Source organism: Salmo salar, chromosome 14 (genome assembly GCF_965601325.2).
Source record: "Salmo salar chromosome 14, fSalSal1, whole genome shotgun sequence".
NCBI lineage: Eukaryota > Metazoa > Chordata > Actinopteri > Salmoniformes > Salmonidae > Salmo > Salmo salar.
Genome location: NC_138304.1, coordinates 109,549,271 through 109,574,823, shown reverse-complemented (window position 1 = coordinate 109,574,823; position 25,553 = coordinate 109,549,271). Strand labels below are relative to the sequence as shown.

The 25,553-nt window shown below is 43.0% G+C and overlaps 1 protein-coding gene across 1 annotated transcript in view; it reads right to left on the bottom strand.

Moving 5' to 3' along the window:
* The window catches only part of LOC106570773 (regulating synaptic membrane exocytosis protein 3), a 61,990-nt gene extending 40,724 nt beyond the window's left edge, over positions 1-21,266 (bottom strand). The window contains exons 1-2 of the mRNA XM_014143271.3: positions 21,018-21,266; positions 2,264-2,403 (exon numbers count right to left, since the gene is read on the bottom strand). Coding sequence (XP_013998746.3) covers positions 2,264-2,403; positions 21,018-21,266 — 389 coding nt within the window. The remainder of the gene's footprint in view (positions 1-2,263; positions 2,404-21,017) is intronic.
* Between the last annotated feature and the right edge of the window lie 4,287 nt (positions 21,267-25,553).

Sequence of the window (25,553 nt, the reverse complement as noted above, 5' to 3'; positions counted from 1 at the left end):
CAGACTCCAGTCACCCAAGTCGAAGACCGTTCTCTCTGCTACCGCACGGCAAGTGGTACCGGAGCGCCAAGTCTAGGACCAAAAGGCTCCTTAACAGCTTCTACCCCCAAGCCACTTTGATTTATTTGAGCTTTAATTTATTTCATCACATTCCCAGTGGGTCAGAAGTTTACATACAGTCAATTAGTATTTGGTTGCATTGCTTTTAAATTGTTTAACTTAAGTCAAATGTTTCAGGTAGCCTTCCACAAGCTTCCCAAAATAAGTTAGCTGAATTTTGGCCCATTCCTCCTGACAGAGCTGGTGTAACTGAGTCAGGATTGTAGGCCTCCTTGCTCGCACATGTTTTTTCTGTTCTGTCCACACATTTTGTATAGGATTGAGGTCAGGGCTTTGTGATGGCCACTCCAATACCTTGACTTTGTTGTCCCCAACTTTGGAAGTATGCTTGGGGTCATTGTCCACTTGGAAGACCCATTTGCAACCAAGCTTTAACTTCCTGACTAATGTCTTGAGATGTTGCTTCAATATATCCACATAATTTTCCTGCCTCATGATGCCATCTATTTTGTGAAGTGCCCTCCTGCAGCAAAACACCCCCACAACATGATGCTGCCACTCCCGTGCTTCACGGTTGGGGTGGTGTTCATTGGCTTGCAAGCCTCCCCGATTTTCCTCCAAACATAACGATGGTCATTATGGCCAAACAGTTATATATTAATTTCATCAGAACAGAGGACATTTCTCCAAAAAGTATGATCTTTGTCCCCATGTGCAGTTGCAAACCGTAGCCTGGCTTTTTTATTTCAGTTTTGGAGCAGTGGCTTCTTCCTTGCTGAGCGGCCTTTCAGGTTACGTCGATATAGGACTCGTTTTACTGTGGATATAGATACTTATGTACCTGTTTCCTCCAGCGTCTTCACAAGGTCCTTTGCTGTTGTTCTGAGATTTTTGAACCAAAGTACGTTCATCTCTAGGAGACAGAACAAGTCTCCTTCCTGAGCGGTATGACGGCTACGTCGTCCCATGGTGTTTATACTTGCGCACTATTGTTTGTACAGATGAATGTGGTACCTTCAGACATTTGGAATTGCTCCCAAGGATGAACCAGACTTGTGGAGGTCTACAATTTTTTTTTCTGTGGTCTTGGCTGCTTTCTTTTGATTTTCCCATGATGTCAAGCAAAGAGGCACTGAGTTTGAAGGTAGGCCTTGAAATACATCCACAGGTACACCTCCAATTGACTTATATGACTCATATGTCAATTAGCTCGATACTGATATCTCCCTCACTAACTTTAAGCACCAGCTGTCAGAGCAGATCACTGCACCTGTACATATGCCATCTGTAAATAGCCCATCCAACTACCTCATCACCATATTTATTAATTTTCTAGTTCCTTTGCACCCCAGTATCTCTACGTGCACATTCATCTTCTGCACATCACTCCAGTGTTTAATTGCTAAATTGTTATTACTTCACCACCATGGCCTATTTATTGCCTTACCTCCCTTAGCTTACCTCATTTGCACACACTGTATATAGACTTTCTTTCTATTGTGTTATTGACTGTATGTGTGTTCCATGTGTAACTCTGTGTTATTTGTGTCACGCTGCTTTGCTTTATCTTGGCCAGGTTGCAGTTGTAAATTAGAAATTGTTCTCAACTAGCCTACCTGGTTAAATAAAGGTGAAATTAATATAAAATTCAAATAGAATATTGTAAGAAACAGGCAAGGCAGACATACAACATAAAACAAACCAAAGTGAAATATCAACACCCAGAAGACAAGTGAACTATCTGACACATACAGGCAACATGAAAACCAGCAGACACTTGCCCAAAAGGATTGGACTTGCACATCCCTGACAAAGGGTTTTCTCAAACATACTGTATGCTCTTCTGTTTGAAAACCCATTGTAATATCCGTAATACACCATAGCAACACCATAACATATAGCCAAGCTTGTGATGGAAAAACCCTCAAAAAACATGTTCAGTCATTCGCTTCTAGTCTAAGCGAAGTCAATCATGAACAAAACCGCCAAGAGAGCAGTACTTGTCTGCATAGAATACACACTTCCCCTTTCAAATAGTAGCTGGGTGCAAATATTTTCATATGGAACATTTCTGCGCATAGCAGAGTAATGAACAACCATGAATTGAGGCAGTTGAGGGCTTTCCCATCGCCAGTGGCATTAGTATTAGTAGGTTCCAGAGGTAAGGCAGGCCAGACAGGCCAGACACAGAGCTCAGTCCCACCTGATGTTGTGGCTTCCCTTTGCCGTCTCCGACTGGACAGACATGTGGCTCATGCTGCTGAGCTGAGAAGCACACGTCATAGCGGACACGTCGCTAACATCACTGTCCAAGGATTTGGCAGTGTCTGAGCCTCTCAGCGTCTGCAGCAACAGGGATGGAGGGAGAAATACATTGAGTTAGCCAAGACACTCAACATAATGTTGGAGAAATATATTATGTGTTAGCCAAAACATTCAATATAGTGTTGGAGAAATACATTGTGTTAGCCAAGACACTCAATATAACATTCTATTCCACTTACTAGGCCTAGACCAGAAGACATGAGCTATAGAAGCAATAGCCATTCCATAATTGTATACTATGCATGTAATAATTGAAAGTATAACAGAAGTGAAGTCAATAATTATTCTGAATTATTGTTGAATAGTCGTTTCTGATTGGCTTGAAGGACATTCTAGAGCATGTATTATTTCCCTATAATGCAGGGCAACATTCTGGAAAACTTCACTTAATACTCAGCGTCATAATCTGTCATAACAGCTGACATAGCATGGTCATAACAGTATCTAGACCCATATATTTACACCTGTTGTGACATATATTGTGTTGCGTTACGATTATTTTCCCTTCCAAGAATTTCCTTTTAATCCTTTGTTGTTGTTGTTGTAATTAATTATTTACAGTCATGTTTTTTTAAATATATATTTTAAATAACTTGCATAAAATACACTTTATGACACTGTCAAGAAGCATTATGACAATCATAATCATACAAGACTGATAGGTTTATCACATGCATGCCATATCAGTCAAAACGAAGGTGTCCTGCTCCTAAAATCTGCTCCTGCATTCATCAGCAACATAGCATTGGGGTAGGTGCATGTCTGACATCAATTTGTGATCAATTGCAATAATTGAATATGGTCAATTTCAGAAAATAACAGCCTACTTGTCAACAGTATGTTTATGGTGTAATGGAACTTTTTGCCTTGTGTGGTAGGTTTAGTAGGTTTTGACACTCTTATGTAGGTGTCATAACCACCCATAAAATAACACAATATGTCTCAACAGGTCTAAATATATGTGTCATGACCATATTATGACATGTTATGTCAGCAGTGTGACGACCCTCCCACTCTGTCTGCCGAATTCTTTCTCTTTTCTCGTTTCCTTAATAGGATGTTGGTGGGCGGAGCCAGAAGGGTCGTCAGCGAAATAGGACACACCTGTGCCCGATTTGGGGCACTCGGCTGAGAGTCAGACTCGGCCGTCGTCATATGGCCGGGTCTGGGCCGCTTTTGGCAGTATTACTTATGGCTAGGATGCGGGGATTGAGCTCAGGCCGATTCCGGTGTGAGTTATCTGGGCCAAATGTATTACTTGGGGCTCGGGACCATTGGGGCTACTCTCTGGCAGATGATTACACAGGCTGCTTTTTTACTATTTTGATACTTTGTGCAAGGCAATTGATAAGCATGAAAAACTTAGTGGATGGAACTTCTTGAGTGGTACAGCGGTCTAAGACACTGGATCACAGTGCAAACTGCGTATCTACAGATGCTGGTTCGACGCACAACTGGCCCAGCGTCGTCCGAGTTAGGGGAGGGTTTGGCCGGCCGGGATGTCCTTGTCCCATCGCGCTGTAGCGCCTCCTGTGGCGGGCTAGGCGCATGTACGCTGACACAGTCACCATGGTGTGTGGTGTTTCCTCCGAGACAAAATGTTTTTTTTTTGTGGATGGGTATAATTTGTATGTATAATAGTAATATTTAAAATTACTAAATCGGGTAAATTTGTATATGTTTATTTAAATTTGTTTCAGGCCGCTTCTGGGGGGATTCTGGTAAGATGCCGGCAAAGTTTGCTGAATTCTGGTTGACGGAAACATCCCGGTGTACTTGGGCCGATTCTGGGCAGTCATTCATTTTGATTCCGGGCCGAGTCCAACACCCGATTCCGGGTCGATTCAATCAGTTCCAGCCCCCGGAAGAGGGCCGCTTCCTCATTGCTAGCTGGGTGGGTGTTAAGTGTTACCCAATACTCAATGGCTACAGTACATCCTTGCATGTCCTATGGTTGAGCTGCTTTTGAAAACAAAAGTCAAATTGAAAACATTATTGGTATTGTTGAATTCAATTTTCATAATAGAAAGCAAGGAGTTTGGTTTGTTTGCTAAGCTAGCAAATCTGTTTGTTTGGTTACCAAAGCAACTATTGTAGCTATCTAGTAAATCTGCCAGTTACTTCAATGGATTTCGAACACATTTATACTTGCAAATGGCAACATTTCGAGCGGCAAATCATGGTAACCACATTTCTAGCGTAAAAATGAAGGATGACTTGTCAACTGTGCTACCATAGGTGTGTTACCATGAAGGATGACTTGTCGATAGCGATAGCTCTGCTTCTACACCCTACATAGGGAAGGAAACTTGCTGATGTGTTTAGCTAATGCCATAATCTCGATGTGTTTGGTTAATGCCAATCTACTGGTAGGGTGTTAAGGTGGTGAAATAAACATTGCTTTTAGAGCTGAACTGATAATACATACCAAATGATACAACAGACTCTCTCACGTCTGTAGGCTTTACCATGCCTGAAATATAAAACAATTGTGTGTCCGAATTCTGGGCAAAAGGTCATGGGAGATAATGCACAGGTCAATGGTGAGGCCTTTTCCAAAAATAGCACCAAAATGACAGGTGGGCTCAGAACTTCTTAGGCCCCTTTTTTCTCAATTTCCGCTTGAATGACATGCCCAAAATAAAATGCCTGTAGCTCAGGCCGTGATGCCAGGATATGCATATAATTGGTACCATTGTAAAGTTCAAATAATTTTAGGAGAATATAACACAATAGATATGGTAGGAGAAAATCCAAAGAAAAACCAACCAGAATTTTTTTGAGAGAGAGACCATCCTCTTAGAAATGCAAGAGAAAGATCATATAGTAAATTAGCTCCCTGGATGCATTCCTATGGCTTCCACAGGGTGTCAGCAGTCTATGTTCAAGGTTTCAGGCTTGTAACTTCCAAAACGAATAAGAAATAACAGTTTTTGTAGAAGGACACAGTCTTGAAAATGTGTATCTGCGCACGTCATGAAGAAATTACGCACTTGCTAAAATCGGTTTCCTATTGAACATACTTCTTTCCGAAATAAATATTATAGTTTGATTACATTTTAGGGTATCTGAGGAGTAAATAGAAATGTATTTTGACTTGTTGAAACACAGTTTAGGGGTAGATTTTCGTATTCCTTTCTCTGCAAGTTAAACGAGTGGATTACTCAAATCGATGGAGCCATCTAAACTGACTTTTTGGGATATAAAGAAGGATTTTATCTAACAAAACGACACTACATGTTATAGCTGGGACCCTTTGGATGACAAATCAGAGGACGATTTTCAAAAAGTAAGTAAATATTTAATCATTGTGTGTATGTATGAAACCTGTGCCGGTGGAAAAATATTTTGACGTGGGGCGCCGTCCTCAAACAATCGCATGGCATGTTTTCGCTGTAATAGCTACTGTAAATCGGACAGTGCAGTTAGATTAACAAGAAATTAAGCTTTCAGCCGATATAAGACACTTATGTACCTAAATGTTTAAAATCCATGATTATTTATTTGAATTGTGCGCCCTCCAGTTTCACCGGAAGTTGTCCCGCTAGCGGGATTATCCTACCAACGTTTTCAGGGGTTATGCAATAATATGAACATGTTCAAATTAAATATAATTAAATACATATATGCAAATCTATTAATTTGTGAATTTTTCATGTACGCAGTACTTTATTGATAATCATTGACAAATTAGTATTTGTTTTCATTTATTTTGACCTAGATATACTACTGAACTAACCAGAGGTAATATAGCACTTTTAGGGTTTAGTGTTCTTGTAACAGCAACACTTGTTTTATTTGACATACTCTTATTTTTCTTCGTCCTAACCCTGCTCTAAAACCATTGTGCTAGAGACACCAAATTAACATTACAGACTGCTTCAGACTACATTAGCTGAGAAATGTTTCTACTTTTCAAACCATAGAAATATATGCATTCAATTCAATGCATTCCAATGAAAATTTCGATGTGGAAATATCCATTCCCAACTCCTCCCACACCTTCTATGCTAGACTCACCAAACCTTTACCGCTCTCACTGTGTGTGTGTGTGTGTGTGTGTGTGTGTGTGTGTGTGTGTGTGTGTGTGTGTGTGTGTGTGTTGGCGGCTAACCTTCCTGATAGCTACTCTAGTAAAAGTGTGATTGCAAGTGATCATAAATGTGTGCACAACAAACTTACGGTGGCCTTTTGGCATAGATGCAAGGTTAGTTCCTAGTACCGTCTCAAAAGTCCAAAATCTGTAATACATTTCTGACAACTTGCCTCTGAACCATCAAAATGCTTAATAACATGGACCTACGCAACCTGAGGACACTCAACTAAGGCACAGGAAAGCCTAAAAGCGTCCCTAACAAAGAAAGACACCGAGCCAACTAAGACCAGTGAGGATACATCCAACTCTGCCATATTGAAGGCTCTGAATCAACAACAAACTTCGGTGCAGGCAATGGTCAAACAAGCAGCTAAGGAATCCCTGGAGGAACTGCTTTCTGGAGAAATTAAATTACTTAAAGATATGATGGAAGCCTCCAAAACGTCTATCTTAAAACTCTCAAACGACATAGCCAGCCAATCTGTCACATGCAAGTCTCTGGAGCGGTGCTGTGAAGAGATGCAGGTTAGCACCAGGGCTAATACAGACGACATAGCCACCTGCCGAGATGCAGTGATGCAACTGAGGGAGAAAATGATGTTGCTTGAAGACAGAGAGAGGAAACTGAACATACGTCTGGTGGGCCTGGATGAAACTGCAGAGGGTTCTGACCTAAAAGGTTTTCCTCAGGATAATCTACCAAAATGGATACTGTTGCTACAAGGGAGCAAGATTGAAATTCAACGGGCACACCGAATGTACATTGGCAATAATAACCGCAGCCATCCCCGCAACCTCATATTCTGCCTGTTAAGATATGAGGACTGAGTGGATACTCTGAACCAGAGCCCTCAAGAACCCACCGAGATGGGAGATCAAATCTGGCATTCTACCCAGACTACAGCAACGAAACCACACTGAAGATGAAATCCTTTGACTACGTCAAACGACAGATGACAGCAAGAAGACTTCACCCATTCCTGACATACCCAGCCATCCTGGAGATCAGGAAAAATAGAACACTTCTTGAATTCCATACTGTGAAAGAAGCAGAGGCATGCCTTGCAGCTGAGGACAACTACAAGAGAAGAAGCCCAGTTGTCACCAACAATTCCTCCAGATTCTTCCCACTGCAGACCGAAGAACAATTACAATTACGGCCCCTGCCTTCTTTGGATACCCCACTGCATGAAGACCCATCTTAACTAGTAAGATGGAAACTAATGCTAAGCTAAGTAGCTAATGTTACCCATGTTTATTTGTTATTCAGCTATATAACTTAGTTAATTTGCTAAGAGGGGCCTGGTTGATTTGTTAACTTGGCTGTTGTCATTCTGGTTATACAGTATTGCTTAACTGCAGCTGGCTGGCCTGTAGCTTGCTAGCTGAGTTGGCTGGTTGGCTAGATGGCTAGGTTAGCTGGCTGGATATTTATTTGGTTCAGGCTGCAAATATTAGCTGGCTAAAATATTTAGCCATGTAGGTAAGTAGTCCTGGGATAGGGTAAACTTAATGGGGATTAACATAGAGCGCTCAGCTTGGTATGAACATTTTCTGTGAAAAGTTATTTTGCCGCGTATTCATGTCATGTTGGATAAAGACAAGTGACTGACATAATGGGACTGACTTGGGACGTGCGTCGCTGCTTGGGAGCCTCCTGATGTTAGTGAATTTGAGTTCCTACCAGCCAAAGAGAACAGCTGAAGCTATAGATTTCCTCACATGCGGGTGGTTACTGGTTTTGTTTCTATTATTGTTAAAACTTGCTGTCAGAGTTTGTTCACAAACATGTATAATGATATATAAAAATATATTTTCCTGTTTATATTGAAATAGGTGATTTGTATTTAATTTCTTGATTAAAAAATGATATAATTATCCACACATTCTATATTCTATATTCCATATGAATGTGTTCCTCACTCCTCAACCACTAAGAAAATGAAAGGTGTCTGTAGTGACGCCTCCAGCAATGAGATGCAGTGCCTTAGACCGCTGAACCAGGGTCTGTAATGACGCCTCCAGCACTGAGATGCAGTGCCTTAGACCGCTGAACCACACTTCCTGTTTCCGGTCACAACTTGCAGACTTGTTTACGCTGCTGTGCGTTTTTGTTGCCGATCTTACTTTGATACCTGACGGTTTTTTACTTTTTCATTACCGTATATTTTTACTTTTTCCCTCACTCAACTTTTTTCCTCACTCAACTTTTTTCATTCATCCCCGGAGGTTTTATCTGGACATGGTTCGTCAGGACTTCAAACAGCCGAAGCTAAGTAACATTAACATGATGCCTTCTAATTGCAGTCGTTGTACTTATAATATACAGGAGAACGATCGCCTTACGGCAAGGATAGCTGTGCTGCAAGCCCAGCTTCAGACGCGATCGTTAGGCAAGGGTAATTTCAGTGTAGGAAAGGATGAAACAGCGTCTGTGCCACCAGTAAGTACAGATAGTAACGTTAGTATAAACCCCCTCGCACGGTCCCCGCAGCCGGACATCTTTCTCATGGCTTCTGGAGGGAAACGCTGTAGGAATGCTCAACCGGTGTCGCTTATTCAGCCGACAGAAACTTTCAACCGGTTCTCCCCATTAAGCGAGTCGGAGTCGGAGGCCGAGACTTCTCTGGTCTCTACTCCTCCCGTTGTGGGGTCTGAGACGCCGACGGCTCCCACCATTAGCTCTGACAAATTGAAAACCCTAGTCATTGGCGACTCCATTACCCGCAGTATTAGACTTAAAACTAATCATCCAGCGATCATACACTGTTTACCAGGGGGCAGGGCTACCGACGTTAAGGCTAATCTAAAGACGGTGCTGGCTAAAGCTAAAACTGGCGAGTGTATAGAGATATTGTTATCCACGTCGGCACCAACGATGTTAGGATGAAACAGTCAGAGGTCACCAAGCGCAACATAGCTTCAGCGTGTAAATCAGCTAGAAAGATGTGTCGGCATCGATTAATTGTCTCTGGCCCCCTCCCAGTTAGGGGGAGTGATGAGCTCTACAGCAGAGTCTCTCAACTCAATCGCTGGTTGAAAACTGTTTTCTGCCCCTCCCAAAAGATAGAATTTGTAGATAATTGGCCCTCTTTCTGGGACTCACCCACAAACAGGACCAAGCCTGGCCTGTTGAGGAGTGACGGACTCCATCCTAGCTGGAGGGGTGCTCTCATCTTATCTACGAACATAGACAGGGCTCTAACTCCTCTAGCTCCACAATGAAATAGGGTGCAGGCCAGGCAGCAGGCTGTTAGCCAGCCTGCCAGCTTAGTGGAGTCTGCCACTAGCACAGTCAGTGTAGTCAGCTCAGCTTCCCCCATTGAGACCGTGTCTGTGCCTCGATCTAGGTTGGGCAAAATTAAAAATGGCGGTGTTCGCTTTAGCAATCTCACTAGTATAAAGACCTCCTCCATTCCTGCCATTATTGAAAGAGATTGTGATACCTCACATCTCAAAATTGGGTTACTTAATGTTAGATCCCTCACTTCCAAGGCAGTTATAGTCAATGAACTAATCACTGATAATAATCTTGATGTGATTGGCCTGACTGAAACATGGCTTAAGCCTGATGAATTTACTGTGTTAAATGAGGCCTCACCCCCAGGTTACATTAGTGACCATACCCCCCGTGCATCCGGCAAAGGCGGAGGTGTTGCTAACATTTACGATAGCAAATTTCAATTTACAAAAAAAAAAACAACAATGACGTTTTCGTCTTTTGAGCTTCTAGTCATGAAATCTATGCAGCCTACTCACTCACTTTTTATAGCTACTGTTTATAGGCCTCCTGGGCCATATGCAGTGTTCCTCACTGAGTTCCCTGAATTCCTATCGGATCTTGTAGTCATAGCAGATAATATTCTAATTTTTGGTGACTTTAACATTCACATGGAAAAGTCCACAGACCCACTCCAAAAGGCTTTCGGAGCCATCATCGACTCAGTGGGTTTTGTCCAACATGTCTCTGGACCTACTCACTGCCACAGTCATACTCTGGACCTAGTTTTGTCCCATGGAATAAATGTTGTGGATCTAAATGTTTTTCCTCATAATCCTGGACTATCGGACCACCATTTTATTACGTTTGCAATTGCAACAAATAATCTGCTCAGACCCCAACCAAGGAGCATTAAAAGTCGTGCTATAAATTCTCAGACAACCCAAAGATTCCTTGATGCCCTTCCAGACTGCCTCTGCCTACCCAAGGACGTCAGAGGACAAAAATCAGTTAACCACCTAACCGAGGAACTCAATTTAACCTTGCGCAATACCCTAGATGCAGTTGCACCCCTAAAAACTAAAAACATCTGTCATAAGAAACTAGCTCCCTGGTATACAGAAAATACACGAGCTCTGAAGCAAGCTTCCAGAAAATTGGAACGGAAATGGCGCCACACCAAACTGGAAGTCTTCCGACTAGCTTGGAAAGACAGTACCGTGCAGTATCGAAGAGCCCTTACTGCTGCTCGATCATCCTATTTTTCCAACTTAATTGAGGAAAATAAGAACAATCCGAAATTTCTTTTTGATACTGTCGCAAAGCTAACTAAAAAGCAGCCTTCGCAAATGGAGGATGGCTTTCACTTCAGCAGTAATAAATTTATGAACTTCTTTGAGGAAAAGATCATGATCATTAGAAAGCAAATTACAGACTCCTCTTTAAATCTGGGTATTCCTCCAAAGCTCCATTGTCCTGAGTCTGCACAACTCTGCCAGGACCTAGGATCAAGGGAGATACTAAAGTGTTTTAGTACTATATCTCTTGACGCAATGATGAAAATAATCATGGCCTCCAAACCCTCAAGCTGCATACTGGACCCTATTCCAACTAAACTACTGAAAGAGCTGCTTCCTGTGCTTGGCCCTCCTATGTTGAACATAATAAACGGCTCTCTATCCACCGGATGTGTACCAAGCTCACTAAAAGTGGCAGTAATAAAGCCTCTCTTGAAAAAGCCGAATCTTGATCCAGAAATTATAAAAAACTATCGGCCTATATCGAATCTTCCATTCCTCTCCAAAATTTTAGAAAAAGCTGTTGCACAGCAACTGACTGCCTTCCTGAAGACAAACAATGTATACGAAACGCTTCAGTCTGGTTTTAGACCCCATCATAGCACTGAGACTGCACTTGTGAAGGTGGTAAATGACCTTTTAATGACGTCAGACCGAGGCTCTGCATCTGTCCTCGTGCTCCTAGATCTTAGTGCCGCTTTTGATACCATCGATCACCACATTCTTTTGGAGAGATTGGAAACCCAAATTGGTCTACATGGACAAGTTCTGGCCTGGTTTAGATCTTATCTGTCGGAAAGATATCAGTTTGTCTCTGTGAATGGTTTGTCCTCTGACAAATCAATTGTAAATTTCGGTGTTCCTCAAGGTTCCGTTTTAGGACCACTATTGTTTTCACTATATATTTTACCTCTTGGGGATGTCATTCGAAAACATAATGTTAAATTTCACTGCTATGCAGACGACACACAGCTGTACATTTCAATGAAACATGGTGAAGCCCCAAAATTGCCCTCGCTAGAAGCCTGTGTTTCAGACATAAAGAAGTGGATGGCTGCAAACTTTCTACTTTTAAACTCGGACAAAACAGAGATGCTTGTTCTAGGTCCCAAGAAACAAAGAGATCTTCTGTTGAATCTGACAATTAATCTGGATGGTTGTACAGTCGTCTCAAATAAAACTGTGAAGGACCTCGGCGTTACTCTGGACCCTGATCTCTCTTTTGAAGAACATATCAAGACTGTTTCAAGGACAGCTTTTTTCCATCTACGTAACATTGCAAAAATCAGAAATTTTCTGTCCAAAAATGACGCAGAAAAATTAATCCATGCTTTTGTTACTTCTAGGCTGGACTACTGCAATGCTCTACTTTCCGGCTACCCGGATAAAGCACTAAATAAACTTCAGTTAGTGCTAAATACGGCTGCTAGAATCCTGACTAGAACCAAAAAATTTGATCATATTACTCCAGTGTTAGCCTCCCTACACTGGCTTCCTGTTAAGGCAAGGGCTGATTTCAAGGTTTTACTGCTAACCTACAAAGCATTACATGGGCTTGCTCCTACCTATCTTTCCGATTTGGTCCTGCCGTACATACCTACACGTACGCTACGGTCACAAGACGCAGGCCTCCTAATTGTCCCTAGAATTTCTAAGCAAACGGCTGGAGGTAGGGCTTTCTCCTATAGAGCTCCATTTTTATGGAATGGTCTGCCTACCAATGTGAGAGACGCAGACTCAGTCTCAACCTTTAAGTCTTTACTGAAGACTTATCTCTTCAGTAGGTCCTATGATTAAGTATAGTCTGGCCCAGGAGTGTGAAGGTGAACGGAAAGGCTGGAGCAACGAACCGCCCTTGCTGTCTCTGCCTTGCCGGTTCCCCTCTTTCCACTGGGATTCTCTGCCTCTAACCCTTTTACAGAGGCTGAGTCACTGGCCTACTGGTGTTCTTCCATGCCGTCCATGGGAGGGGTGCGTCACTTGAGTGGGTTGAGTCACTGACGTGGTCTTCCTGTCTGGGTTGGCGCCCCCCCCCCCCCCCCCCCCTTGGGTTGTGCCATGGCGGAGATCGTTGTGGGCTATACTCGGCCTTGTCTTAGGACGGTAAGTTGGTGGTTGGAGACATCCCTCTAGTGGTGTGGGGGCTGTGCTTTGGCAAAGTGGGTGGGGTTATATCCTGCCTGTTTGGCCCTGTCCGGGGGTATCATCGGATGGGGCCACAGTGTCTTCTGATCCCTCCTGTCTCAGCCTCCAGTATTTATGCTGCAGTAGTTTATGTGTCGGGGGGCTAGGGTCAGTCTGTTACATCTGGAGTATTTCTCTTGTCTTATCCGGTGTCCTGTGTGTATTTAAATATGCTCTCTCTAATTCTCTCTTTCTCTCTTTCTGTCTTTCTCTCGGAGGACCTGAGCCCTAGGACCATGCCTCAGGACTACCTGGTATGATGACTCCTTGCTGTCCCCAGTCCACCTGGCCGTGCTGCTGCTCCAGTTTCAACTGTTCTGCCTGCGGCTATGGAACCCTGACCTGTTCACCGGACGTGCTTGTTGCACCCTCGACAACTACTATGATTATTATTATTTGACCATGCTGGTCATTTATGAACATTTTAACATTTTAACATTTTGACCATGTTCTGTTTTAATATCCACCCTGCACAGCCAGAAGAGGACTGGCCACCCCTCATAGCCTGGTTCCTCTCTAGGTTTCTTCCTAGGTTTTTGGCCTTTCTAGGGAGTTTTTCCTAGGGAGTTTTTCCTAGCCACCGTGCTTCTTTCACATGCTTTGCTTGCTGTTTGGGGTTTTAGGCTGGGTTTCTGTACAGCACTTTGAGAATATCAGCTGATGTACGAAGGGCTATATAAAAATAAATTTGATTTGATTTGATTTGAACCAGGGTCTGTAGTGACGCCTCCAGCACTGAGATGCAGTGCCTTAGAGTCTCCTTCCTGAGCGGTATGACGGCTGTGTGGTCCCAAGGTGTTTATACTCGCGCACTATTGTTTGTACAAATTATCGTGGTACCTTCAGGCGTTTGGAAATTGATCCCAAGGATGAACCAGACTTGTGGAGGTCTACCATTTTTTTCTCAGGTCTTGGCTGATTTCTTTTGATTTTCCCATGATGTCAAGCAAAGAGGCACTGAGTTTGAAGGTAGGCCTTGAAATACATCCACAGGTACACCTCTAGTTGACTCAAATGATGTCAATTAGCCTATCAGAAGCTTCTAAAGCCATTACATAATTTTCTGGAATTTTCCAAGCTGTATAAAGGCACAGTCAAGTTAATGTATGTTTACTTCTGACCCACTGGAATTGTGATACTGTGAATTATAAGTGAAATAATTTGTCTGTAAACAATTGTTGGAAAAATTACTTGTGTCATGCACAAAGTAGACGTTTTAACCGACTTGCCAAAGCTATAGTTTGTTTACAAGAAATTTGTGGAGTGGTTAAAAAACGAGTTTTAATAACTCCAACCTAAGTGTATGTAAACTTCCGACTTCAACTGTATATGTAGATATGGTAAAGTGACTATGCATATATGATAAACAGTGTCAGGCGTGTGTGTACTGGTGGTGAAGTCAGGTGCAGGAGAGCAGAGAAATGTGAACAGGTACACCCTTTATTACGACAGGAGAGATATTCAGATGAACGCAGCTGCGTCAAAAACCTCCTCCAGCCAACAGGCAAAGTGTATAACGCGCACAAATGTCACAAAACATAAATGTATAGCAATACAAATAAGCTTCTTGAAAACACACGGAAAATAACAAACGCTTAGCCTAGTGCGTACAACACGTAACAAATAATCACACACAAAGACATGAGGGGGAACAGAGGAATAAATACATGTAGGGTGATTGGGGAAGGAAAACCAGGTGTGCAGGGAACAAGACAAAACAAATGGATACAAGAAAAATGGAGCGGCGATGGCTAGAAAGCCGGTGACGTTGACCCGCCGAACGCTGCCCGAACAAGGAGAGGAGCCGACACAAACAGAGAGTAGTAGTAGTAGTGTTAAAGAGGTGTTCCCTGTGGCTCAGTTGGTAGAGCATGGTGTTTGCAACGCCAGCATGGTGTGTGCAACGCCAGGGTTGTGGGTTCAATTCCCACGGGGGGCCAGTACAAAAAAAATTAAATGTATGAAATCTATGCATTCTCTACTGTAAGTTGCTCTGGATAAGAGCGTCTGCTAAATGATGTTGGTGGGTGGCGGTACATAATGCCCAGTTAGCCAATTTATTTTTTTATTTCACCTTTATTTAACCAGGTAGGCTAGTTGAGAACAAGTTCTCATTTACAACTACGACCTGACCTAGATAAAGCAAAGCGACACAAACAACAAGTTACACATGGAATAAACAAACAATCAATAACACAATAGAGAAAAAGTATATATACAGTGTGTACTAATGAGGTAAGATAAGGGAGGTAGGCAATAAATAGGCCAAAGTGGTGAAATAATTACAATTTAGCAATTTAACACTGGAGTGATAGATGTCCAAAAAATGAATGTGCAAGTAGCGATACTGGGGTGCAAAGGAGCAAAAAAAAAAATAGAATAAATAAGAGTATGGGGATGAGGTAGTTGGATGGGCTATTTACAGATGGGCTATGTACAGGTGCAGTGATCTGACTGCTGGTGCTTAAAGGTAGTGAGGGAGATATGAGTCTCCAGCTTCAGTGATTTTTGCAATTCGTTTCAGTCATTGGCAGCAGAGAACTGGAAGGAAGCTGGAGGAATTGGCTTTGGGGATGACCAGTGAAATATACCTGCTGGAGTGCGTACTACGGGTGGGTGCTGCTATGGTGACCAGTGAGCTGAGATAAGGCGGGGCTTTACCTAGCAAGGACTTATAGATGACCTGGAGCGAATATGACGAATATGAAGCGAGGGCCAGCCAACGAGAGCATACAAGTGGCAGTGGTGGGTAATATATGGGGCTTTGGAGACAAAACGGATGGCACTGTGATAGATTGCATCCAATTTGCTGAGTAGAGAGTTGGATTTAATTTTGTAAATGACATCGCTGAAGTCAAGGATCGGCAGGATAGTCAGTTTTACTGTTTGGCAGCATGAGTGAAGGATGCTTTGTTGCCAAATAGGAAGTCAATTCTAGATTTGGAGATGCTTAATGTGAGCCTGGAAGGAGAGTTTACAGTTTAACCAGACACCTAGCTATTTGTTGTTGTCCACATATTCTAAGTCAGAACCGTCCAGAGTAGTGATCCTGGACAGGTATGCAGGTGCGGGCAGCGATCGGTTGAAGAGCATGCATTTAGTTTTACTTGCATTTAAGAGCAGTTGGAGGCCACGGAAGGAGAGTTGTATGGCATTGAAGCTCGTCTGGAGGGTAGTTAACACAGTGTCCAAAGAAGGGCCAGAAGTATACAAAATGGTGTCGTCTGCGTAGAGGTGGATCAGAGAATCACCAGCAGCAAGAGCGACATCATTGATGTATACAGAGAAGAGTCGGCCCGAGAATTGAACCCTGTGGCACCACCATAGAGACAGCCAGAGGTCCGGACAACCGGCCCTCCGATTTGACACACTGAACTCTGTCTGAGACGTAGTTGGTGAACCAGGCAAGGCAGTCATTTGAGAAACCAGAGCTGTTGGGTCTGCCGATGAGAATGTGGTGATTGACAGAATCGAAAGCCTTGGCCAGGTCTATGAATACAGCTGCACAGTATTTTCTCTTATCGATGGCAGTTATGATATCGTTTAGGACCTTGAGCATGGCTGAGGTGCACCCATGATCAGCTCGGAAACCAGCATAGCGGAGAAGGTACGGTGGGATTCGAAATGGTCGGTGATCTGTTTGTTAACTTGGATTTCGAAGACCTTGGAAAGGCAGGGTAGGATAGATATAGGTCTGTAGCAGTTTGGGTCTAGAGTCTCTCCCCCTTTGAAGAGGGGGATTATCGCGGCAGATTTCCAATCTTTGGGGATCTCAGACAAAATGAAAGAGAGGTTGAACAGGCTAGTAATAGAGGTTGCAACAATTTCCGCTGATAATTTTATAAGAGAAGGTCCAGATTGTCTAGCCCTGCTGATTTGTAGGGGTCCAGATTTTGTAGCTCTTTCAGAACATCAGCTATCTGGATTTGGGTGAAGGAGAAATGGGGGAGGCTTGGGCAAGTTGCTGTGAGGGGTGCAGGGGTGTTGACCAAGGTAGGTGTGACCAAGTGGAAAGCATTGCCAGCCGTAGAAAAATGCTTATTGAAATTCTCAATTATTGTGGATTTATTGGTGGTGACGGTGTTTCCTACCCACATTGCAGTGTGCAGCTGAGAGGAGGTGCTCTTATTATCCTTGGACTTTACAATGTCCCAGAACTTTTTGGAGTTTGCTGCAGAATGCAAGTTTTTGTTTGAAAAAGCTAGCCTTAGCTTTCTTAACTGCCTGTTTGTATTGGTTCCTAACTTCCCTGAAAAGTTGCATATCACGGGGCTATTCGATGCTAATGCAGTATGGCACAGGATGTTTTTGTGCTGGTCATGGGCAGTTTGGTCTGAAGTGAACCACGGTCTATATCTGTTCCTGGTCCTAATTTTTTGAATGGGGCATGCTTATTTAAGATTGTGAGGAAAGCACTTTTAAAGAATAACCAGGCATCTTCTAATGACGGAATGAGGTCAATATCTTTCCAGGATACCCACACCAGGTCGATTAGAAAGGTCTGCTCGCTGAAGTGTTTTAGGGAGCGTTTGACAGTGATGAGGGGTGGTCGTTTGACCGCAGACCCATTACGGACGCAAGCAATGAGGCAGTGATCACTGAGATCCTGGTTGAAGATAGCAAAGGTGTATTTGGAGGGCAGGTTGGTTAGGATGATATCTATTAGGGTGCTTGTGTTTACAGATTTGGGGTTGTACCTGGTAGGTTCATTGATCATTTGTGTGAGATAGAGGGCATCAAGCTTAGATTGTAGGATGGCCGGTGTGTTAAGCATGTCCCAGGTTAGGTCAGCTAACAGCATGAGCTTTGAAGATAGATGGGGGGCAATCAATTCACATATGGTGTCCAGGGCACAGCTGGGGCCAGAAGGTGGTCTATAGCAAGCGGCAACGGTGAGAGACTTGTTTCTGGAAAGGTGTATTTTCAAAAGTAGAAGCTCAAATTGTTTGGGCACAGACCTGGATAGTAAGACAGAACTCTGCAGGCTACCTCTGCTGTAGATTGCAACTCCGCCCCCTTTGGCAGTTTTATCTTGTCAGAAAATGTTGTAGTTAGGGATGGAAATTTCAGGGTTTTTGGTGGCCTTCCTAAGCCAGGATTCAGACACAACTAGGACATCCGGGTTGGCAGAGTTTGCTAAAGCAGTGAATAAAACAAACTTAGGGAGGAGCCTTCTAATGTTAACATGCATGAAACTAAGGCTTTTATGGTTACAGAAGTCAACAAATGAGAGGGCCTGGGGAATGGGAGTGGAGCTAGGCACTGCAGGGCCTGGATTAACCTCTACATCACCGGAGGAGTAGGATAAGGGTATGGCTAAGGGCTATAAGAACTGGTCATCTAGTATGTGCGGGACAGAGAGTAAAAGGAGCAGGTTTCTCAGTGAGGTAGAATAGATTTAATTCATAATGTACAGACAAAGGTATGATCAGGATGTGAATAGAGTTGAGGTAAACCTAGGCATTGAGTGATGATGAGAGAAGTATTGTCTCTAGAGACCAATTAAATCAGGTGAGGTCACTTTATGTGTGGGGGGTGGGACAAAGAGGGTTAGCTGAGGCATATTGAGCAGAGCTGGAGGCTCTACAGTGAAATAAGACAATCACGAACCAAAACAGCAATATTGACATTATGGAGAGGCATAGCTGAGTGATCATTGGGTCCAATGAGTAGCTGGACGGGCTGGAGACATGGCGATTCAGACAAATAGCGGGCCGGGGCTAGCAGAAGGGCCTTAGAGGGATGTCGCGACATAAGAAGTCTGTTGTTGCAGCCCCCTCATACGGTTATGTCGGCAGACCAGTCATGATGGAACAGCAGGTGTCTGTGTCGTAAAAGGGTCCAGGCCAATTGGCAAAATAGGAATAAATGCCGAAGAAATTGACTGATTGACCACTACAGCTAACAGTCCGGTGTGCTCTGGATAGCTTGTGGGCCGCGGCTAGCAGGCTAGCAGATGGGCATTCAGGGGACGTCGCGATGAAGGAGCCAGTTGAAAAAGCCCTCAGGCGGACTACGTCGGTTGTCCAGTCGTGATGGATCGGTGGGGCTCCATATCGGCAATAAAAGGGGTCCAGGTCAATTGGAAAAATAGGTATTGTAGCCCAAGGAGTGGCTGATGGTCCTCTTCAGCTAGCCGGGAGATGGGCCTAGCATAGGCTAGCTCCAGGCTAATTGGTGCTTGCTCCGGGACACGGACGTTAGCCAGGAGAAGCCAATCGGATAGCAGTTACCTAGCTGCGGTGATCCAGGTTCAGAGCTTGTGGTAGGAATCCGTGTTGGGGCACTGGTTGGTGGGGCCAATTGAGGTACTATGTACATGAATGCATAGTTAAAGTGACCATGCATATATGATACACTCTGTTTAAGAGCAGCATAAAAGAGGGGTTAGGGGGGCACACAATACAAATAGTCCGGGTAGCCATTTGATGTACTGGGCTGTATGCACTACCCTCTGTAGTGCCTTGCGGTCGGAGGCAGAGCAATAGCCGTACCAGGCAGTGAGGCAACCAGTCAGGATGCTCTCGATGTTGCAGCTGTAGAACCTTTTGAGGCTTTGTCGTGGCCTCTTTGGTGCGAAAAGTGCAACTCAATCCCAGAACAGCAACAAAGGACCTTCTGAAGATGCTGGAGGAAACAGGTACAAAAGTATCTATATCCACAGTAAAACGAGTCCTATATCAACATAATCTGAAAGGCCGCTTAGCAAGGAAGAAGCCACTGCTCCAAAACCGCCATAAAAAGCCAGACCACGGTTTGCAACTGCACATGGGGACAAAGATTGTACTTTTTGGAGAAATGTCTTGTGTTTTATGTTATTGTCTTGCAGAAAGGTGAATTTTTGTCACGACTTCCGCCGAGGTCGGTCCCTCTCCTTGTTCGGGCGATGTTCGGCGGTCGACGTCACCGGTCTTCTAGCCATCGCCAATCCACCTTTCATTTTCCATTTGTTTTTTCTTGTTTTCCCGCACACCTGGTTTGCATTCCCTCATTACTCATCTTGCATATAACCCTCTGTTTCCCCCCATGTCTGTGTGTGGAAATTTTATGTGTAAATGTATGTGTACTCCAGGCTGGTTTGCATTAACCCGTGTGTGTTTAGTTTTCTGAGTGCCGTGTTTTGTTCACCTCAATAAAGGGCTCCGTTGCTACCCATTTCTGCTCTCCTGCGCCTGACTTCCCTGCAGCCAGTTACGCACGCCTTTACACAGTGTCTGGTGGAAAGCAGACTGAACAGGTTTTCCTCTAGGATTTTGCCTGTGCTTTTTATTGAGGTTAATGATGACGAGCATACCCATAACACGATGCAGCCGCCACTATCCTTGAAAATATGTGGAGTTGTTCTCAGTGATGTGTTGTGTTGGATTTGCCCCAAACATAACGCTTTGTATTCAGGACAAAAAGTTAATTTCTTTGACACATTTTTTGCAGTACAATTTTAGTGCTTTGTTGCAAACAGGATACATGTTTTGGAATATTTGTATTCTGTACAGGCTTCCTTCTTTTCACTCTCATTTAGGTTCGTATTGTTGAGCAACTATAATGGTGTTGATCCATCCTCACTTTTCTCCTATAACAGCCATTAAACTCTGTAACTGTTTTAAAATCACCATTGGCCTAATGATGAAATCCCTGAGCTGTTTCCTTCCTTTACGGCAACCAAGTTAGGAAGGAGGCCTGTATTTTTATAGTGTCTGGGTGTATTTATACGCCATGCAAAGTGTAATTAACAACTTCACCATGCTCAAAGGGATATATTCAGTGTCTACGTTTTTCATATTTACCCATCTGCTAAAAGGTACCCTTGTTTGCGAGGCATTCGAAAACCTGCTACAGTCCAAAAGGTGAGGGCGTACTCTGCAGCGGGCTGGGCAACCTGCTGGAGTTGGAGAAGTTTCTTACCTCCCTCTCTGCCCACTGGAGAATGGTTGAAGACCGCCCTGAACAGAGCCATGAACCTCACAAAGGAAACCAGCTCCTCCTCTCCTCTCTTCCAGACGGCCGTAGCCCACTCCAATGCCTGACTGGTCAGCAGGGAAATTACAGTGGCAATCTTGGACCTCTCGGTGGTGGGGGCTCCCATGTGATGGGCAAAATAGAGGGAGCACTGGAGTAGGAAGCCACGACATTGGGATGGAGTACCATCATACTTCTCTGGATAGGACAGTCAGACATTCTGACCTAGGGGGATGGCTGGGTAGGCTGGGGGACTGACTCCCTGTGACGACCCATGGTAGGAGGCCCTCTGATAGGGGTATGGAGAGCCTCGGTGTTGAGGCGGTGGAGAAAGTGGAGGACATCCACCATGGCCGTACCCAATTGCGCCAGCTGGTCGTGGTGTTGATGGAGTAGATGACCCTGTTCGTTGACAGTTCGGAAGACGGTTTTATCTTCTGCTGCTTCCATATTGCGAGGCAGTATTCTGTCACGAATATGCAGGGAGTCAGGAAATAGGGAGTTAAGAAGCAGGTGCAGAAGGAGAGTTTAATAACAATGATGAAAGGTAAATGATCAAAACAGGAGATGCCTACTGAACATGAAAACAAACCAATACTGCCTGATTACTGAGGCTACTGAGGGCAAATAAAGGGAATGTAATATAGATGATGATGAAGTCTAGGTGTGCGTAATGATGGGGAGCAGGTGTGCATAATGATGGTTTCCAGGTGGTTAGTAGACAAGTGACGTCAAGCGCTGGAGAGGGGGAGCGGGCGTAGGCGTGACTTCATTGCACAGAGGGTGATTCCATGCAACTTATGAAGTGACTTGTTAACCTCTCTAGGGGGTGTGGGATGGCCAACATCCAGTAAAATTGCAGAGCGCAAAATTCAAAAATACTCAATTCAAATATTTAACATTCTTGAAAATGTGTTATATATCAAAATAAAGTTTAACTTCTTGTTATTCCAGCCGCCATGTCAGATTTCAAAAAGGCTTTATGGCGAAAGCAAACCATGCGATTATCTGAAGACAGCCCTCAGCACACAAAACATTATGTACAGTTACCAGCCAAGTAGATTAGTCACGAAAGTCAGAAATAGCAATAAAATTAATCACTTACCTTTGATGATCTTCATATGGCTGCACTCACAAGACTCCATGTTACACAATACATGTTCGTTTTGTTCGATAAAGTCTCTCTTTCTATCCAAAAACCTCAATTTTGTTGGCGTGTTTTGTTCAGTAATCCAATGGCTCAAATGCGGTCACAACAGGCAGACAAAAATTACAAATAGTATCCGTAAAGTTCATAGAAACATGTCAAGCGATGTTTATAATCAATCCTCTGGTTGTTTTTAGCCTAAATAATCGATAATATTTCAACCGGACAATAGCGTTGTCAATATTAAAGAAAAACAAGAAAGGCGCATTCTAGGTCACGCGCAGTAACCAGCTCTGAGGACATCCCAGGGTCCACTCACTCAATGTTGTCATTCTCCTTCATTTTTCACAATAAAAGCCTGAAACAATGTCTAAAGACTGTTCACAACTAGTGGAAGCCATAGAGAACGGAATCTGGGTCCTATCCCTTTAAAATGGTGGATTTCATTGGAAAAACAGCCATTTCAATGTAATGGCACTTCCTGGATGGATTTTCCTCAGGTTTTCGCCTGCCATTTCAGTTCTGTTATAATCACAGAAATTATTTTAACAGTATTAGAAACTTGAGTGTTTTCTATCCAAATCTACTAATTATATGCATATCCTAGCTTCTGGACCTGAGTAGCAGGCAGTTTACTTTGGGCACGCTTTTCATCCAGAGGTGAAAATAGTGCCCCCTACCCTACTGAGGTTAAACACATTTTTACTCCTGTACTTATTTGTAAAAAAAAATAAAAAATCTAAAAACTACATTTCACTTTGACTTTATGGGTTATTGTGTGTAGTTCAGTGACACAAAATCTAAATGTAATCAATTTTGAATTCAATGTGTAACACAACAAAATCTTGAAAAGTCAAGGGGTGTGAATGCTTTCTGAAAGCACTGTACATTATAAACACGAACTGATCAGAATAGGCCATCCAGAAGAGCAAGATATCTGTTAAACATGGCTAGAATATTATTCATATCAAACAAAAAAAGAATAAGCATCTGTAATTTCACACAAATGTGTGTTTGTAGTGATTGCTGAGGGCATTTATCAGTCAGCATTTATCCTTCCCTTCCATATCTTCTCCCCCATTTTTCTATCTCTCCTCATCCATTCCTGCCTACTACTCTCTCTCTCTACTCTCCCTCTTTATTTCCTTTCTCTCTCTCTCCTGTGTGTGTGAGACAGACAGGCGACAAGGAACACTTCTCTCCCCCATGAACTACCTAGTTAGTAGACTTGCTAAAAACAGCTTGTCACCGCCGTGTTTAATGTCCGGTCGTATCCACAATTCTAAATGAAGTCTCAATTGCTGCACATCAAATTGTTCCTAAGAACCTGAGTATTAAACGTAGATATTCAATTTTATTTTATTTTTACCAAATCGATAGAGTGAGACAGGGTGACAGAGAGAGAACATCTCCGCCACAGCCAAGCAGAACGCCCCACTCTTTCCCTCAGTTAGCTAACGGTGGCTAGCTAGTTAAACAACTTGATAGCCACCTACTTATGGTAAATCTGCAATCGGTTCAACAATTCAGCATGAAATCTTGATAGCAGCATTGCAAGATGTTCCCAAGAATCTTAGATATGTAGTGACATAATTTTTTTTCAGGTTCTTCAAATGTACAGTACATGGTCAAACCATGTAGATGAAAGCTTGCTTACCTTCTCACTCAGGCGGTTTCTTTACTTTCTCCAGAAAACTCCTTCCAGATGTCAGTCAACTTGTATACTTCGAGTTGGTACTCAAATCGTTTATGATTGGACAAGATAACACCTCCCGAAATGGATGAATGTAAAAGCAGTATTTTCAGGAGAGTGCAAAAGTGGTTGTCAGAAGCGTCAAACCACTCTGGCCCACTGATTCAGGGAGCGCCCCCGATATCAGAGAGACATCCTCACAAACGGTTTCAGACATCGACATATACTCACGTTATTCACAACATATTAAGGAAGATATTTATGAGAAAATATTTTATAAAAATGAATTCATTGCGCAAAAGTGGGGTTTGTGATGGTGGTGCGAATGAGGATGTGTTCAACCCTCAGTTCCCGAAGCTTCTTTACTCCGTTTGTTTTGTTGTATTTAAAAGTCTGCTTTGTAGCCTTGTCTCAAGTTTAACCAGGATTGGATCCACTCATTGCTTCCTTTGGACTACACACTTCAGTTGGTCTCTTCTGGTTCTTCATGGCCTTTCTCCTTTGTTGGCAGATTGGATTGTCTGACTGACCGACTACAACTTTTTTGCATAAGGTATTTCATTTGTTTTAGTGTGACATATTCCGTGATTTATGTGGTCAGTTGTAGTTGAAGACATATTGAGATTTGATACTCTTTGTTTGTGTGGTAAAAGAGTTTGACATTTTGATAGTATGATTTAGGCTGGGTTTACGCTACACTTTATTGTGTGACTAAGGTCACTTGAGTTCCCTGAACTTGTTTACCTGGCTGGACTCTTTTAGGCCCGAGGTACAGGACTTTTCTGGAGGAATCAGAGCTCATTGTTTGTTATATTATTATGTGTTTGATCATTTGTTGCAAATACATCCCACACAAAATAATACATTTGTTTGAAGTTATTTCCAATGTTTTAAGGTTTATGAAGTGTATGTCCATCCTAACTTTTACATGAGTCCTTTATTGGTGTAGACTTCATGGACCAGACGGGACTCATTCCCTCCCAAACCAAAAAGAGAAATCTATATTTTCTCTGGTAGGCACAACCTACCTGGCATCCCTACAAACAATAACCTCCAAAATGTTACAGTATGCCAAGGTAAGACGATTTGAAGACAGAGAGAAACCTTCCTGATAGTTGAATTCATGCAGGCTCGGAGTGTTCACTAAATATTGTCCACTAAATATTGTAGAAACAGATTTTTTTAAATGACAACATTTGCATTCCTTGGTTGAATCAATTACTATATTGGAAAGAGCCAAAACAATCTTAGTGCTGTCTGTAATGTCAAATCTAAACTTAACCCGAAGCAACAAGCTTTTCAACACAAATAAAAAAATAACTCTTACCTTGGATGGATCCTTCAAAGCACCTGTAGAAGAAAAGAATTGGAGGAAATTGATTATTACCAATATCATCACTTCAGCTACCACCTGATAAGGGTACACTGACCAGCTACCACCTGATAAGGAGACCAGCTACCACCTGATAAGGAGACCAGCTACCACCTGATAAGGAGACCAGCTACCACCTGATAAGGGTACATGACATATTTGTTTTTCATGTTAAGTTTTACCCAGTCAGTAACCATGCCCA